Source organism: Saccostrea cucullata, unplaced genomic scaffold (genome assembly GCF_032062105.1).
Source record: "Saccostrea cucullata isolate Sc308-1 unplaced genomic scaffold, CSIRO_AGI_Scuc_v1 ctg760, whole genome shotgun sequence".
Classification (NCBI taxonomy): Eukaryota; Metazoa; Mollusca; class Bivalvia; order Ostreida; family Ostreidae; genus Saccostrea; species Saccostrea cuccullata.
The window spans coordinates 131,944-150,723 of record NW_026920159.1 but is presented as its reverse complement, the minus strand read 5'-3'; the positions used below and the strand labels follow the sequence as shown (position 1 = coordinate 150,723).

Here is an 18,780-nt window from a genome sequence, read left to right as displayed (position 1 = left end):
TTGTTTTACATCTATTTCTTTAGCCAAAGAAAGCTGTCCATAAAGCTCCTGGACAACATTGATAATTACTGACAAACATTGAGAGTCGTTGTACATGTAATTTATTAGCCAAGGACAGAAGATTTAACATTGTTTGTGATCATGGGTGATGTAGGACAGAGTCAACTGTACTATACATACTACTATTAATGCATTTTAACCTGTCTCTTATATCCATAATGTCTGATGTAGTGTTTAATTTAATTCGTTATTATGAGTATTATCATCACTTTTTATTTATTTATTTTTCTCTTTTAATGCAAACAAAGTGGATAATATTTTTTTTAAATAAAATATCACTGGGCTGTTTCCAAGGTTATCTTATAAATCTACTATGTGTGTGGCATATGTACATGCTCGCATCTTTGTATTTTTAATCATCCTTAATTTTATTGCTTTTTTTTATATTTTTAACTGTGATAGTCGGTTAAGAAATCTACAGAAAACATGTTGACTTTACATTAATATTTACTTACTTTCAAATTTAATGCAGAATCAGTAGTTTGCCAAACATAACAAACAAATGACAAAGTTATAACTAAACCAATTACATATTAAAGAACTCTTAAGCATTTTATCTGAAATGTATTTACTTAAGTTATCAAAGTAATAAATAACAGTTTATGATTTATGTATCCTCATATCATGTATTAGTAATAATTCTTATTACTTAATTCAACAAGTTATAATAGAATTAATTATGTAATTTAATTACACTAAATACAATACAAATTTTAGTTAATGTCTTGTAAAAACATAAAAAAAAACACAAATAATAATTACTGTAAACGTATTATATTTGGCTATTCATTCTTTTTAGCGCGTTTTATGGGAAGACACTTCCGCTAATTCAAGTACAACGCTAAATGTTTTGTACTTATATACATAAATAAGAATGATAAGAAATGTGCTGAATTAAATCTACGCTAACTTGTTCAATTTCCGCCAAACATCATACACGGTAAATATAATACATTTACAGTAATTGTACACAAGTAACATTGTACAGTCATGTAAAACAAAACACACAATTATACTGATGTAATACTTACCAGTCAGGGAGTGTTCCAGTCTGTGAATGTTCACTGTGTTGTTGTCGTCTGATCCCATCCAGACACAGTGAGTTCTGTTATCATAACTCAGACCCAGTGGTCTGTTTATCCCGTGTTGTTCTCTTTTTATTTGTGACAGGAGTCGCCCGTCACTGTCAAGTATATGTATCATGTTGGTAAAATAATCACACACCAGGATGTGTGACAGCGCATCAGTACAGATTTCATGTGGATCTAGTCCTGATCCTGATGGGTGACCTGTGTAGGAGAAGCGGTGTCTACCTCTACTGTTTGTCACCACCACAGCATAACGGCCAATGTCAGACACAATTACATCTCCATTGCGGTTCTCTGTGATTTAGATAGGATATTCATAAAGCTCCTGACCTGTGTTGTCATTCTCTATGGTCTGTATGTGTTCTCCTGTGTTAGTATACCGGTTTACCTGGCTTGTATCTTTATCACCTCTATACATCACGACCAGCAGGTCTCCAGTGGAGAGGGAGCTGTAGACACATTTTGGTATCCATGGTGATGTGTACGGTATCATCTTTACTTTGTGATCTGTAGAAAGTTTAATAATATTACGGTCACTGTCTATATAAATTAAATAACTGTCCCCAGTCACAGTATGTGCGCCACGGACACCTCTATTTATATTTGTAATATGACGTAGTTCATCACCCGCCATGTTTGTCAGTATGAGATTACCATCACCATCAGCGATCCAGACCCGGTCTGGTGTCACGTGGGTAATGTGACGACCACGTCTAACACCTGGCACTGTGATAGATTTGTGTAACACCAATCTATACATCAGTGAAACCTGACATTTATTTCATCTTTATCCACTGGATTCAGATTCTCGTGTTGATTTCTTCATTATCTTTAAATAACAAAACTTTGTTTTAATTATCTAAATCAATAACAGGGTTCTGTTTACATTACAATATGTGTATATTCATTTAACAATGTCTTGGTTTTACATAACATATAGAAAAGAAAAGAATTAATACCAAGATAACCACTGTACTGAGTACTCATCTCAGTGTTATAACAGCCTCCATGTCTCCTCAGTCATACCTGTTTAACAAAGCATTTATCAATTAAAACACCTAATTATAAATAATGAAATGATGGAAAACTTTTAAGGAAATAATATAAGACATTCTATAACATTGTATTTACCTTTATTGAGTCAATTTTATCATTTACAAAAGAATTACAAATAAAATAACAAGGTTGTGCAGCATTCAATCTTGATGTTCTTAATAAAAAGAAAATAAGATACACTCTGTATTAAAGCATGATCAAAGTTTTTTTTTAATTTTTTTTTTAAAAATATAGAGTTATATTACGTAACAAATAAAATAATTGATTACCACATCAATTTCTTGTATCTGGTAACAACAAGTTTGTCTATTTTTAACTTGCTTTTTGTCACAGTTAATGAAAAAACACATTTTTTCACATTATTTTTAATCATTCTTAAGACAAAAACTTATTTCAATTACTTTCTTTCATTCAATTATGATTATAAATCTAAAATTAGAATTATACATGATTTTTTAAATACAAACACACACACACCCTCACACACCACACCGGAACAAAACATGTACTTAAACACATGTACTGTATCTCTTTTTGGTGCAATAGGCCAAAAAATGAATCTTACTTTTTACAGCATTTTACTTATATGTTTCTCAATCTTTTTGTTTTGACAGTCAACAAAATGGCGACATTTACCTATTCTTACTTTTTGTACTCTTATATTAAAAATGAATCAGCTCAAAATGATTTTGATACAGATATTTTATTTTAAAGGAGTTAATCCATAAAATGCAATTTTTATAAGATAAACATTGTGAATATAACAATAGGCCCATGGGACAGGGCGCTCACCTGAGTCACCTTGCTGTTCTTCATTTATAGATTTGTTTATTTAATTAATATTTATATTTTCCCATGTTAAATTTTGATCACATTTATGTGACCCAAACTTACTCCCAGGTGTCATGATCTGAATTAATTTGAATCTTCACTATCCGAGGAGATTATGACAAATCTTAACTTTTCTGATCTCAGAAAAAAAAAGATTTTAAAGATGTTTCCCCTTGATCATTGTTTATATCTTTATTTTTAACTCAGATGGCCCACTGTGACCCACCCTATCCCTGGGGTATCAAAATTTGAACAATCTTAAATCTGCACTACCTAAGAATACTTCCATATCATTGCAAATTATCATGGCTTTGCTTTTTTATAGCAAAATATTTTTAGGTAACATGAGCAAACTCAGGTGACCTATAACAGTCCGTTTTCGTTTGTCGTCGTACATCCTCCGTCCTGCGTCAGGGTTTCTTGTGTTAGGGCGGAACCCTATGGATATATAGTGAAAAAACATCAATTCTTTGAAAATCTCCTTAGCTCCAAGGTATTAAACAAACAATTTGCAATTGAAAGTACATAGTTATAATGAGTGAAAATGCCTCTTCCCAAATTGTGATTTCTATGGCCCCATGGGTCAGGGGTTCTGGTGTTAAAGCGGGGCTTTTTTGGTTACATAGTAAAAATGCAATAAATTTTAGAAAATATTCTCTGCTCCTGGGTATCTAATAAACAAACTGAGTATAAAGTTATAATAAGCGTGAATGCTTCTTCCAAAAATATGAATTCTATGGCCCCTAGTGTCAAGGGTTTTGAATTATTAAGGGCAGGGCTCTATTGATTTTATAGAAAAAATGCATTTATTCTTTAAAAATCTTTTCTCTGCTCCTGTTTATTAGATAAATTAATCAAGTATATGATTATGTTAGATAATGCTGCCTCTTTCAAAATTGTGAGTTTCATGGCCCCAGGGTCTGGCTTTCTTTTCCTCAAACTTCCAAAATTTGTTGGCAAAAAGTATGTGATTTTACAGTTTTTTAATCACCTCCTCTTGAAAGAGGGCATGGGTCCTCCTTCAAAAAAACTTAGCAAAGAAGATTCTTTATCACAAGTTTGAATGAGGAATTGACCCAGTGGTTCTGGAGAAGTTGAAAAATGTGAAATACAGTATTTACAGATGGATGGATGGACAGACAGCTAGATGAAAGACAGACAAAAATGTGCTTAGCAAAGCTCACTGGTATCTATTAGCATATACATGTATGATGTATGAAAAATGGGAATGGGTCAAACTTTCACTTGGAAAAGATGGTAAAATGAATTATTTCCCTTATCAATATGGTTTATCTTATATGCAGCGGTGACAGAGGAAGTATAAACAAATTATTTTTGGCTTTATGATTTTTTGCAATTGAATGAAATGTAAAAACCTGTAATGTGATGATTTCTGGGTTCTCTTTTCAACTGCTCAGCACTTTTGGGAAGTTGTCAAAAATTTCAAAACGCTAACCTTTTTTCCTATCTAGCAGGTAACACGAGATTTAATTGGTTAATAATTTGGGTCTTGTGCGTAGCCAGGCGTATGTTTGTGCAATGTATGCACAAACGTCCACATCTTTTTTCAAAGGTGAGAGAGGGGGCGTAATTCCCATGTAATTTTGTATGCTCTTAAAGCGTACACTTAATTTTGCTATAGATATTTAAAACAAATTATTTTTATGTTTGAGTGCATAATGGTAAAATTATGTTAGGCAATATTAAGCAAGATATTAAGCTTGGACCTACCTTAAACGATACATAATGACTTCGGAAAGGATATTTGAACTTGATAATGTTATAAATGTACTAAAGATAAGTTTATTTGCGCTGTACAGAAATAAGATATGAAATGAGATAAAACAAGGAGGTAATGAGGTAACTGTGATAAAGTGATTTTAACCGATTTGATCAGCTGAGTATTATTCATCATTTTGTTGGCTTAATATTCGTTAATATGGTTTCATTTCCCAACTTTTGATAGTCATGCTTTCGATTGTTAGAGATTTTCCACTTAATTTTTTGTAAGACCAGCTAAATTGTTCTTCAACGGTGAGAAGAGTGCTATTCAGTTAAGTTATTATTATACATGAAGATTTTTTTATTTATTATATCAATATTTTGACGAAACCTCGCCTCTTTGTAAATTTTATTTTTTATGAACTATAATATCAATGAGATATTCTGCCCTCAATGGTAAATGGCGACAAAAGTGAAAACTCTCGAACATTATACAATCAGTCAATTAATCAATTAAGGTATACCAGTACTACTTCTATATTAATATTAAAGAACGAATTATTTGGTTATATTTTTAAACTATTTAAATCCCCGTGTATGTAAAGCAATTTCGATAATGATTAAATTATCCTATTGACTAATAAAGTGGGATCAGGTGCCATGGAGTGAGTAGCCCCTGCCGACCGATCACACCCGCTTCTTGTCATAATGGGGGAAAACGGAAAAAACGTCGTCAATTAAGTGTATAAATAATGAACTAGCAATAAGTATGAAAAACGTTAGTCAGCATTTGACTCAATTATAAATTGTATTCCATCACAAGGTCATTGTTTCGACCATGGAACTAAATGATGACTTCAAACGAGCCTCCTGAAATTCTTGTTTTATCAACTTGTTTGTCAATAATTTTACTCCTCGTATATATTATTCATACATGTATGTCTAGCATGAGTTATGTAAACTTCGTATTTAGGTGAGGAAGGTATATCGCTGCATAAGTAAGGAAATTTGATAGAAAAGATATCATGTTTATCATAGAGCTTGGTTGTTATATTACCATTAACGTCTTTTTGAAGTAAACTGTAAAGATATGAAACAAATTTGTCAGACTCTGTGGTAACTTTTATCTCAAGCTCACCAGGATATATCGTATCGACATAAGAATGGAAATACCTCTGTTAATTGATAGTATGTCAGTCATTTTGAAATTTTTTCATTACCAAAACACGGGAAATCAATCAAGGCAACATTGTACAATGTCACATATAGGTAATGGGAAATGATATTAGTCAGTGTCTTTGGGAGATCTCTAAAAGTGAAGTGCTGAGGTTTTCTAATGAAAGATACCAAGACTTATGTCATATTTAAAGGGTTGTTTCTTATCTCAAGCTCACCAAGATATATCAAATCGACAAGGAAATGGAATTTATTGTTGTTTATTGACAATACGTCGTCGATATATGTAAATGTTGAATTGAAGGCCACAGCAATTGTTTTCTTCTTTTCACGCATAATATTTTGCACAAATTCTGCTTCATATGATTACAAAACTAGGTCTGCTAATAACTGAGTGCAATAGGTACCCATGTTTTTTTCCCAATAGATTGTTGGAAGACCTGATCTCCAAAAATCACATAGATTCTGACAACAAGAAACTCAAGCATCTTTTTGCTGTCAACGTTAAATATAAATCTACATATGCACATATGACCGGCAAGTCATGGTGACCAAGTTGTGAAACGTTCTTGATATAACGATAAACAAAAAATATACAAAACTGATCAAGTTGAAGCGGTACAGCACGGTGCTGCAGGGTGGGTATGGTAAGATCACAGAAGGACATCGTGTGTATCCATTTTGCTACAAACTCTACACAAGCGCAGTTTGCAATCACGGAGAATCAAAGTCAGGAACAAACTCAAATGCAAGATAGTACATTGTCTTATAGCCATTCATTCAGTCCAACTTACCCCCTCCCCAGTAAAACTTTTTGGGCATCTTATTCCCTCATCTTTTTTACGGTACAGTCTACTAAAGATTATTAAGGGAAGAGATTGTCGGGCAGTGTTGTCTCGTTTTCAGATAATGAGCAACACAAACTGGAGGTTGGCAATTTGAACCAGTGAAGACCTAAGTTATATTATCAAATGCGGAATCGCTTAAAATCGGTGTGCCTCAGGGCTCGGTTCTTGTACCCCGGTTGTACTGTTTGTTTTCGAAACCTATAGGAAATATATCGGCTTGGCCGAGATCAGGTACCCATGTTGGTTGCAGATTGACCAAAAAATAAAGTCAAATGAAAAGTATTATAAAAATGTTCTTTGTAACACTACATCCCTTTGGCAGATATTCTGAAATTTCTGTCCATTTTTGTCAAGCGGTTTAAAAGATTTCGCTCTTACTATAAAAGAGACCCAAGAGGGCAACGGACTATACATATTCAGACATAACATTTATCTTTATCATATTCAATTGGACAAAAATATATAATTCAAATAGAAACACTTCACAAAATATTGTCTGAGCAAAAAACATCACATAATATAGTTAGTCCTTTCCAAATATAAATGTTACAGTATGTATAGGACATGGGTTATTCTGTTAATCTTTGAGAGTTTTTTTACTCTTAATATTTGGACATTTAAAACAATATATGTTAAAATACTTTCATTTTTTTTAAAGAAACTGTATTTGGGAATGATAATTTCAAACTTATTTGGTAATATTCAGAGAAAAACTGCGTCAGGTATTTTATGATTGGCTATTTTGAGACCCTGGGTTACGGACTATACATAGAGTATTTTTCATATAAGAAGAGGCCATACAAAAAATAGTTGCTTTTATAAGTAAATATTTGCTAAAATTATTATTTTGGTGTCCACAGGTGTTTAAAAGATCCTTCCAGTAGGAAATTAAATAAAGTTTTACAAATGTACTGTGAAAATTAACAAAAATAAATTAAAATCTAATATAGGTTCCCTATATAAGTAAAATATGAATTGTCAGAACTAACTAAAACATGTCAGAACCACATGTAATTGGTGTTTCCATAAAAAAATATTGTCTAAAACCATCTAAAGACCAAGAATAAACTTTAATTTAGCATCTTAGAAGGTCAAATTTTACGAGAGCACGGGGGCTACGGACTACACCGTTAAAAGCTCTATTGTGGACAATCATCTTTAAGAAAATATTATAATATGTTCAATCCTTGGGAAATCTTTATTATTTTTGTTGGTTTCTACTAAAGTTCACAGAAGTTTTTAGTATTTATAATACTATATTGCTTAAATATCAATTGTCTAATGTACTGTGTACTTTCAATGCCAAATGGGATTCAAGTTCAAACAATAATAGCATCACTGATGTTGAAACAAGGAGTTGGTCCTTATGTTTTTGGATCAAATCCCTCTTTTATGGGATGTGAAGACTGGTTAGTGAAAACTAGTAAACAGTTGAACCACATTTTGTGGTTAGGCAGTCAGGAAAAAATCTCTTGCTGAATTAAAGTATCGTTATATGGTCTTTAAAATTGGTAAACTATTTGAAGATATACAGCCCTTTTGTAAGTAGGATCTGTGTGGCCAAATATTCATTTTGAAAAGTTCCAAAGCTAATTATTACAAATGGATTGATAGTATGTAGCATAAGAAGGAAAACTTTATCTTATACATTCAGAAATAGGCTGTGACCACAAACGGAACAGGACAGATTACAGAAGCAAACCTTTGGTTGAATATGTTAATATTTTGACACTATATTTTTAATTAAACAGTCGATTATGTATTTAAAACCACTGTACGTGTTCGAATGAACATATTGTTATGATGTTGTTATTGTATCAATAATGTATCTGACTTTTTCTGATAGTTGTAATATTGGGGCTACGGACTATACAGGGCTACGGTCACCAATCACTCTTCTATAACTTCTTTTAATGTTGTTGTAAAAGTTATTCATTACTGTTTTTATTCTTTACTGGTTATTATGAAAATATTACACAAGAGCATTATAAGTTATACATTATTCTGTTGAATCCTTATTTCATATACAAGGATGAAAACTTGGAGTTTATGACAGCAGATATTAAACTTCTTAATTCTCCGAAAATCACCGTTGGAGTTGTATATAGACCGCCTGATTCAAACGCGCAATGGATGGATGATTTCGAGGAGCGGATAGAAGAAATATCAATCACCGGCACTGAACAAGTAATCATGGGTGATTTTAATATAGATCAATTAAAAACTTCAAGTTTTAAATCCATGATGGATGTCTGTGGTCTAATTCAAATCATTAATGAGCCTACCCGCGAGACGATAGACAGCAGTACTTTGATTGATCATATATATGTTAATCATCCCGTGCTCTATAATTCCAGTGGAGTAATACCAATCGGGCTGAGCGATCATCACTTGGTGTATTCGGTTCGAAAGAAATTTAAAGGCGATCCGCAACTAGACCATGTTTACGTTAAATATAGAGATCAAAAGAAACTTATTGAAAACGATTTTATAAATGATTTATACGCCGTTGATTGGAATTTGATAAGATCACTATCTGACGTAGATAGTATGTGGTCATCTTTTCGCACTATGTTCATGTCAGTTGTCGACAAGCACATGCCCATAAAAGAACAACGTATTAGAAGCGATTCCGAAAAATGGATAAATGACGAAATTCTCTCGGAAATGCGACAGCGGGATATCCTTCACCTTCGGGCTTTAAAGACTCGTGATCAATCCGATTGGATACTATAACGGGCGGCGAGAAACAGGGTAGTTACTATAATAAACGATGCAAAACGTGAGTTTGTGGAAAATGCTATTGATCAAGCCAACACAAAACCAAAGGACATGTGGAGAGAGTTAAAGCAATTTTTACCAACGAAATCAGCATCGGCTTCACCATCATACTTAGAAGTGAATGGCGAATCGGTTTCCAATATAAAAGACATGGCCAATAGTTTTAACGACTTCTTTTGTAGCATCGGACATAAATTTGCTGAGAAATTTGATAATTCCTTACCAGAAATTGAACAGTTAATGCCTAAAGGGTCTTTTAGTATTTCAAACATTTCCATAGATTTTGTCATAAAAGAAATAAAAGCAATGTCAAATTCTAAGGCTACAGGTTTGGATGCTATTTCTGTATAATTGTTGAAAATTAGCTCAGATGTTATTGCCGACATTTTAACTTTTATGATGAATAAGTCTATAAGAAATGGTCACGTTCCATCTGAATGGAAGAAAGCTAGAGTTACTCCCCTTTTTATATCGGGTGAAAATTTTATTCTTAACAATTATCGACCAGTGTCAGTTTTACCAATTGTTAGCAAAATCATAGAAAGGCATGTTTTTAACTCTTTTTATGAGTATTTGAATAATAATAATCTTTTAACGGAACATCAATCTGGTTTCAGGCCAAAGCATTCATGTGAAACGGCCTTGCATAACATCATTGATAAATGGTTAAACAATATAGACAATGGCAATTTAACTGGTGTTCTTTTTATTGATCTTAGTAAAGCTTTTGACACTGTAAATCATGCAGTATTGTTGCACAAACTTTTGTCATATGGCATATGTCAAAGATCTTTTAACTGGTTTCAGTCTTATCTTAGTGGAAGATCACAATGCGTTAGATGGAAAAGTGTCTTATCTGATGAAAAAGATGTTACAATAGGAGTGCCACAAGGATCTATATTGGGGCCTTTATTTTTTATTTTATTTGTAAATGATTATCCAAATTGTCTGAAGCACTCAAATGTCAATATTTATGCAGATGATACGTCACAGGATGTGTCACATAAATCTATTGATGTTAATGAAGAAAGGTTGCATGATGATCTTTTAAATTCTATGAAATGGATGAAAAGTAATAAGCTTACGATGAACTTAAAGCAAACACAATGCATGTTGATTGGTACTGCACAAAAGCTCTCAAAATGTAGAAAATTGTGTATCAAAGTAGGTGATGTTGTATTAGATACTATTAAAAGTGCCAAACTACTTGGTGTACATATAGATGAATGTTTAACCTGGTCTGTACAAATTGAATTTTTATGTAATAAGCTTTCACAAAAATAGGTATTTTACGCCGTCTTCAAAGTTTTATGTCGAAGGCAGCATTGTTAAAAGTTTATAACACTGTTATTTTTCCTCATTTTAACTATTGTTGCACTGTTTGGTGTTCAGCCAAAAACAAGAGTTTTATTGATAGAATTTTTAGATTACAGAAAAAGGCCGCTAGAATTATCATGAATGTGAAAGACATTCAAACTCCTACTGTTGACATTTTTAGTGCTCTTAAATGGATGCCTATACATGATTATTTTATATATAGAAAACTTGTCCTTGCTTTTAAAGTTATGAAAAGTTTGACACCAGAATATTTGCATGTTTTTAGATATGTTAGCCAGGTTAGCTCTAGGGCAACAAGGAGTAGTGTTAGTGGCCTTTTATACATTCCAAAAGCACGAACAGAGTATTATAAACGATCTTTTAATGTTTCAACTGCAATTTTATGGAACCAGTTGCCTGACACTGTTAGAAACTGTAATTCTTTAGCTTCTTTTAAATCTGCATATTTGCAAAATTATAATTTGAACAGGTGAAGAATTTTTTTTTCTTCAATGAATATTATCGTATGGTGTCATATTTAATACTAGTAGTTTATTTATTATTATGTACAAATATGTCTGATATAACATGCTATGTATGTATTTCTTTTTACTCTAGTTTCTACTCTCTTTTTTTTTATATCTGTCTGTAAATATGTTTTATACAGGACCACAATGTAAACTAGTCATATGTACTAATTGTGCTATCCTGTCTAAATAAAAGAATTTATTATTTATTATTATTATTATTGAACACAAATAAAAATGAAATACGGGGCTACGGACTATACCAAAAATTAGATCGGTATGCAAAACAAATTACAAAGTGTGCACACTATTTACCATATAACCACTATATTTTTCTTAAAGAACTTTTTTTCTTAAGTAAAATAAAATCTTTCAAACCAATTTTATTTGCTCTTTATCTGCTGGAAATAATGCATTAATTAAAACATTCAAAAATCTTAAATTATATAACAAAGTTATATCTGCATACATTTATTCATATTTTCCACATTTTTTTATCCTTTTTCTGTTTTGTAAAAAGTAAATTTAACCAGAATGATTTCTTTATCACACAATGTATCTATTTTGGAATGCTTTATTCAAAATAATATAATTTAACCATTTTTTAAAATGTAAAAAATCAAGTGCAACAGCATAACGCTTCAAAAAGCATGAATTCGAGACTTTATTCTGTTGTTTTTTCAAAGATGCAGGTTCTATATATGTACTATGATACACCAATGGAAAGCTCTCAATCTGCTCTTTGCAATGCAACCCAAGACATTTAGAATAATTGTAACTTTAAAGAGTTACGTCCATATAACATCATTCATGTGGAAATGGGCACCTAATCTTGGCCAAGCCGATATGCAAGCGTCATAAAATGCGGTACACTGCTATGCAGATGATACCCAAATATATCTCGTTATTGAGCCAGACGAAGACTTGAATAATGTGGCCTCTTCTCTTAATGCTTGTCTAGTCGACATAAAACAATGGATGTCCACCAATCTTTTAAAATTAAATCATGAAAAGACTGAATTGATGTTCTTTTGTCCAAAACATAAAATAAAAGACGTTTCTGCATTCAATCTTGTTTTTGGAGAGAGCTCAATTAGTGACTCGCCTTTTGTGAAGAACCTTGGAGCCTATTTCGACCAGACTCTAAGTATGGAGAAAAACTGCACTTCAATAGTTAGAACATGCTTCAATAATATCCGGAAAATCGGTCGCATCCGTCCGTACATCACTGACGAAGCATGCAAAACCTTGATAAATTCACTTGTGATTTCCCGCCTCGATTATGCAAACTCGTTGATGTATGGCATAAATAAGCAACTTGTGAATAAACTGCAAAAAGTCCAAAATACTGCTGCGCGGCTGATAACTTGTACCAGGAAATCTGATCACGTGACCCCAATCTTGAAAGATCTCCACTGGCCCCCTGTCCAATAGAGAAGTCAATATAAAATACTTTTGTTTGTATACAATGCATTGAACAATCGTGCTCCAAATTACTTGTCCGAGCTTCTCAAAATATACTCTCCCTCCAGGTCCTTGCGTTCACAGTGTTCTTTTCTTTTGGATGTTCCTAAAGTTAGAACTGTTACGTACGGCAGTCGTCGATTTGACTACGCCGCCGCCTCACTATGGAACTCTCTCCCTCTGTATCTTAAAAATTCCAAATCTGTTTCCGCTTTTAAAAAAAGACTTAAAACTCACCTCTTTGAACGAGCTTACGAGGGAATGTAAAATATTGTTTTTATAGTGATATATATACCTAATGTAAAAGGACATTGAACTGATCAAAATGTTTTTAATATTTTTTATTTCGTGCTCTAGTGATCGAGTACAGGTTCCTTTAATATTTATTATTATTATTTTTAAAAATGTTTCATAAGTTGTAAATTTTTTAAAATGACTCCCACGCAACGTGATTTTTTACGGTCTTTTAGTACACATAAAGTCTTTTAGATATCTTATTTTATGCATAAATATGTATCATGTATTTTTTAAGGTAATTTGTTCGCCATTTTGTAAGCTTATATCTATTTTAATGTGAAGCGCACTAGAGTGTCATTATTATAATGCGCTATAGAAATTATTGTATTGTATTGTATTGTATTGTATTAACAGTAACGCATTCCAAAATCTAAATAGATTGTATTTTTCAGCTTTGAGCATTTTGCTCTGAGGTATTTACAAAAGCAAACAAAAAAGAGAATTTTTAAAGGCATTTATTAGAAAGATGATGAAAATTCATTATGTTTAAGTATATAGACGATCTAGTGTCAAAACCAAACTTATTTGAAAACCAGAAGTCTCTGTCGAGACTGAAGCTCTACTGGTTTGTACTTATAGCAAAGGAAGAGAAAAGTTCTTAAGAAGTTGGGAATTAAAACTTTACCACAGCAATAGAAAGAATAATGATCCTTGATTAAGTCTCTTTATGTTCTTAGTATAGTCTACTTGCATGCCACATTATATTACAATCTGACTTAAAATGCAGGAGGAGTAGCATTTTCGAGATTTTTTTAACAGAAATTCCTAATTTTAGTGACCATGGCAACACCGTTCATCGAAATCAAAAACAAATATAAAGAATAACGTATCTTAGTGTAGTCTACTTGTGTGCCAAGTTTTATTGAAATCAGACCAAAAATGTAGGAGGAGTAGCATTTTGAAAGAATTTCACAGAAATTTCTATTTTTAGCAACAACGTTAACACCGTTAATTGAAATCAAAAATCGATACACAGAATTATGTATCTTAGTGTAGTCTACTTGTGTGGTAAGTTATTTAAGGAATAACTGTCTAGTTTTGAGGGTATGCAAGGGCATCAACAATAGTGGGAAACATGGGATAATTTGCATAACGGGCGAATTTTACTATAAAAAATAGTCCCCAAAAAACGAAACAATTTATTGACTACTTATATTTACCGTGGTCAAATATAAACATTTATAAAATAAACAAGAAAAGAATTTTATATGATGATCAAAGTAATCCTGTTGACTTTAATTATATATGTGACCTAGATTCAGGTTGTCGGAAGCACGAATATAAATAAGCACTATGTCACTTCTCCGCCGCCATATTGAAAACAATGTTGCTGAAACGGGAGCTGGTCAGCATGGTCAGGAAACCGATTTGTATGGATGTTATAATAACAGAAGAAGTTGAGTTGCTTAAGAAGTCGGATGGTAATGACTAAGGGACGATGTCTGTATCAGATGATAGAGTACGTGCAGATCCATGTGGCAATGTCAATTTCTCCACGTGGCTGTTACGGAAGTGGTGTTCTCGGACTCGCGAGACCTCGGTCATAGTGGACAGCGTTGCACAAGTGACTTGCTTTCGAGCCGAAGATAATTCATTATTTATTTTGTTTGTTAAAAAATATATTTCATATCAAATTACTTGGTAAACAATTAAAACATCTATTTTTTTTTGGGTATATTTATACGCCAGTGATATACATGCAGGTTGACACCTGACCTTTCAGTAATAGAGAAATATACATACCACAGGATATTATCATGAAATTAACAAGAAACACTTTTGTAGTGTTTATCGTAGAGAAAACAATTGGAAATGGAAATATATTGAAATCAGACCAAAAATGTAGAAGGAGTAGTATTTTGAAAGAATTTCACAGAAATTTCTATTTCTAGTAACCACTGCAACACTGTTCATCGAAATAAAAAACCGATACACAGAATTATGTATCTTAGTGTAGTCTACTTATGTGTCAAGTTATATTGAAATCAGACCAAAACTGTAAGAGAAGTAGCATTTTGAAAGAATTTCACAGAAATTTCTATTTTTAGTAACAACGGCAATACATGTACCGTTAATCGAAATCAAAAACCAATATACAGAATTATGTATTAGTGTATTCTACTTGTGTGCCAAGTTATATTGAAATCAGACCAAAACTGTAGGAGGAGTAGCATTTTGAAAGATTGTTTACAGACAGACAGACAGACAGACGGACGGACGGACGACGGACGCATTACTATCGCATAAGCTCTTCTGGTCTCTGACCAGTAGAGCTAAAAATTAGGTTGTCACTTTTCCTAAGGATTAAGAATAAGTTTAAAATTTGTGAAAGTGCAAGAATGTGTCAATCAAACCCATCAACAAATTTGACGCTTTAATAACCTTTAAATGAAATATTTTTTTAATCAATTTTTGTGAAAAATGCTATTAAAGTATATAAGTCGAAACATTATAGAAAAAAATAATAATTTCAAATCTGTGTCAAAGTACCTTTAAGAAACGAGAGGAAGGATTAGAACTGAAGGGCTCAATTAAGTGACCAATAATCATAAATACTTTCATTTACAAATAACAAACTAGAAAGAAACAAAAATTGTGATAATTGTGCACAAAAAATGAAGCAAAAGCATATGCTCTAGAATTCTAAATTAAATTTACAAATATCGCTTAGGATATGGAGATAACGAACAGTATTCAACATCAAAGTCTATACAACAATGCAAAATAACAAACACGGACCTCCGAAACATTTGAGATATGTACAGATATATCTAGCAACATGAAAAAATCAAATGAAAAAATATGAAAAACCTAAAACTAAAAAAAAAAAAAAACAGGTCAAATTTATGTACACATTCTAAACAATAAACAAATAGTTTATAGCAGTTTTTTTTCCTCACATTGTATCAATTTTAAAGAAATACATTCAAGTAACACTAAAGGATACATTTGTATTCATTTTTATAAGACCAAAAGTATATAAAGCACAATATACAAAAAAATATTTGGAAACTACATATCGACTTCCAATTGGCCTTAAAATGAAGTGTAACGCAAGGACGAAATATTACTTTATTTCTATTTTCTTATAAGGGAATTCACATTGTTATGGGAAAAGGTGTCCTTTAAACAGATTAAATTTTCACATAAAGAGACAATATTGGCATGTTGGTTTATCAAATTTACCATTTCCGAAAAAGATTGGAGAATAAGACGGGTGAAGTGCCTATAAATCGACAGATAAGAAGTGAAAAATTAAATCTCAATTATATCCTAATATTATTTGATATTTCATCTAATGCTTAAATGCAAAATCTCTACAGTTTACAAAAATCACACAAAGACTGAAAATGTATGCCTATGGAAAAGTACACACACACTGAAAAAACTATCAGTTTCTCATAATTAACAATTTATTTTTCATATAAGTGGGTCTTCGTTCCATTTTTACCGGTCACGGTAGCCTAGTGGTAGAGCGTTCTCTTTGTGATCGGGAGGTCCGGGTTCGATTCTCATTCGTGGCGCCGCGTCATACCTAAGACGTAAACAAAGGTAGTGACTATTCCTTCGCCAAGCGCTCGGCACTAGAAGTGAAAGTCACGGGTCTTTCGGATATGACCTCAAAAACGTAGGTCCCTTGTCACGGTAGGTGCTGGCACGATAAAGAACCCTTACTGCTGAATGGCCCTGAGTGCCGAGTATAGGTCTAAATTTGAAGCCCTTCACCGGCATATGGTGACGTCTCCATATGAGTAAAAAATTCTCAAGAGGGACGTTAAACAATATACAATCAATCAATCAATCGTTCCATTTTTTTTAAAGATAATCCTAAAAGTTTGCAATATACAATATATACAAAATATGCATTTTTTTTACAAAGACATGGAGCAAAGACCAAATAGTACCTTAAAAGTACACTTTTATGGCAATATATTCGCATTTTGCCAAGAAATAGTTCAAGTCCTTTAACCCCCTTCCCCGCAGTCACGCATACATCATTTCCTTTTTCTAAAGCAAAATCACGCATATACTGTTTTCCCACAATCACGCATTTACACGCACTTTAAAAAGTTCATTTAATCTTTAATGAAGTGCCAATTTCATTCTATTTCATTCTTGCAAAAATTTCATAAAATAAGAAAAGTTTCTTTATTAAAATATGACGTCATATTATTTAGGCTAAACGTTTGAGAAACGTGTACCACGCTTTAAGGTGCTTGCGGGTAAATGTTAAATTTCTATTTCTATGACGTGAATATTTAAGTATATGTTGCATACATTTCAATAAGTTTTAAAGAGTTAAGTCAAGGGTCATATCACTAGCATGATTTAAATGCCAACAATCAGCGTAAGACATGTAGCATATTGGTTAGTGCGTTAGTCTCAAAGCAGTATCATTCTTTTTTGGATTTTTATTTCTAGGGCTCGAATCCCAGGAATACCATCTAATATGTTATTCTTCATTTAGACAAAAAATCACCAGTTTCTGCAGCACCAACTTCTGTGATTGTGTAATGTTTATAATGTATACAGGGTGTTGTTCGTCTATCGTTGGGACGATGACCACTGCCTTGACTGCCTTGTTTTGCTGCAGACGACGTGTTAGCTTCACGGCTCTTGGCGCCCTCCAATGTGAACTGCGGCTCTCCACCCACACCTGACTTGTGCTGCAACTTCCAGTGAGTCATGGTTGACACTGAATGCCTTGAAGGAGGCCTTTAGGATGTCCTAGAATCATTTTTGGGTGGCACCACGGGGCAAACTTTCCTTCCAGTAGTTCACCTAAGTTAAGTTTCTTGGGGAGTCGATGGTCTGGCATACGGACTGTGTGTCCCGCCTAGTTTATGATTATATACATGTATATGATATAACTAGTCATCAGTTATTATTTCTATGAATGCTCTACACAGGTATGCAATGCATGGGTCCTTACAAAATGTAATATACCGAATTTTATATATATGCGATTCCATATCTTTTGCGTCCTATTTAAATTTCCAATGCTTATTCAGCAAATCAATGATATCGCTTCGTTCTATGAACTTCAAACCTCTACATATGTCCTTACGGCTTAAATTTGGACGTCTTTCTTTCAATATCATGAATGATTTATGCATCCTTTCTTTAACAAATGTCATGTCTTCCTCGAGCTGTTCTATACATACATGCGGCAGACCTAAAAATCTCAGCAAATGCGTGTAATCCTTTGAAAGGTTTCCCTTTAATATATCGAAGTCACTCTCTGAAACAGGTTGTTCAGGCATTGATATATCACTACATTCAAAGTCTGACACCTGAAAAGTCTCAACGTAATCGGCGGCTTCTCCGTCTTCAGCGTCACGTAAAATTCTCTCCAACTCTCTTAGGTGATCCAGTGCTGAATTTTTGCATTTCCATTTATAGAGAATTCTAAATCTATCCTCTTCAACATTGGATGTTTCTTTTATATGGACTCCAAAAGTCGAAGCAAGCAGGGAGGTGGATGGAATCCCATGAAGTTTTCTGGACACCGCATTCAAAATCAAATCAGTAGCTTAAATTAAAAGATATTATAAAAGATTCCACAAATAATATTCCTTATTTACAAATTTTGAAATATCAATATTTCAGTAA

The 18,780-nt window shown here is 32.8% G+C and overlaps 2 protein-coding genes across 2 annotated transcripts in view; both read right to left on the bottom strand.

The window, feature by feature from the left end:
• Window positions 1–750: 750 nt before the first annotated feature.
• LOC134244371 (uncharacterized) lies at window positions 751–17,855 on the bottom strand. Its single transcript, XM_062726652.1, has 5 exons — window positions 17,648–17,855; window positions 1,803–1,874; window positions 1,479–1,655; window positions 1,092–1,442; window positions 751–755 (listed from the first exon to the last, which is right to left on the bottom strand). Exons 1-5 carry the CDS (start codon window positions 17,853–17,855, stop codon window positions 751–753), a joined length of 813 nt encoding a protein of 270 aa, XP_062582636.1.
• The window catches only part of LOC134244362 (uncharacterized), a 35,275-nt gene continuing 34,290 nt past the window's right edge, over window positions 17,796–18,780 (bottom strand). Inside the window, exon 7 of the mRNA XM_062726643.1 lies at window positions 17,796–18,700. Within this exon, the coding sequence (XP_062582627.1) occupies window positions 18,153–18,700 (548 nt within the window). The 3' untranslated portion in view covers window positions 17,796–18,152. The remainder of the gene's footprint in view (window positions 18,701–18,780) is intronic.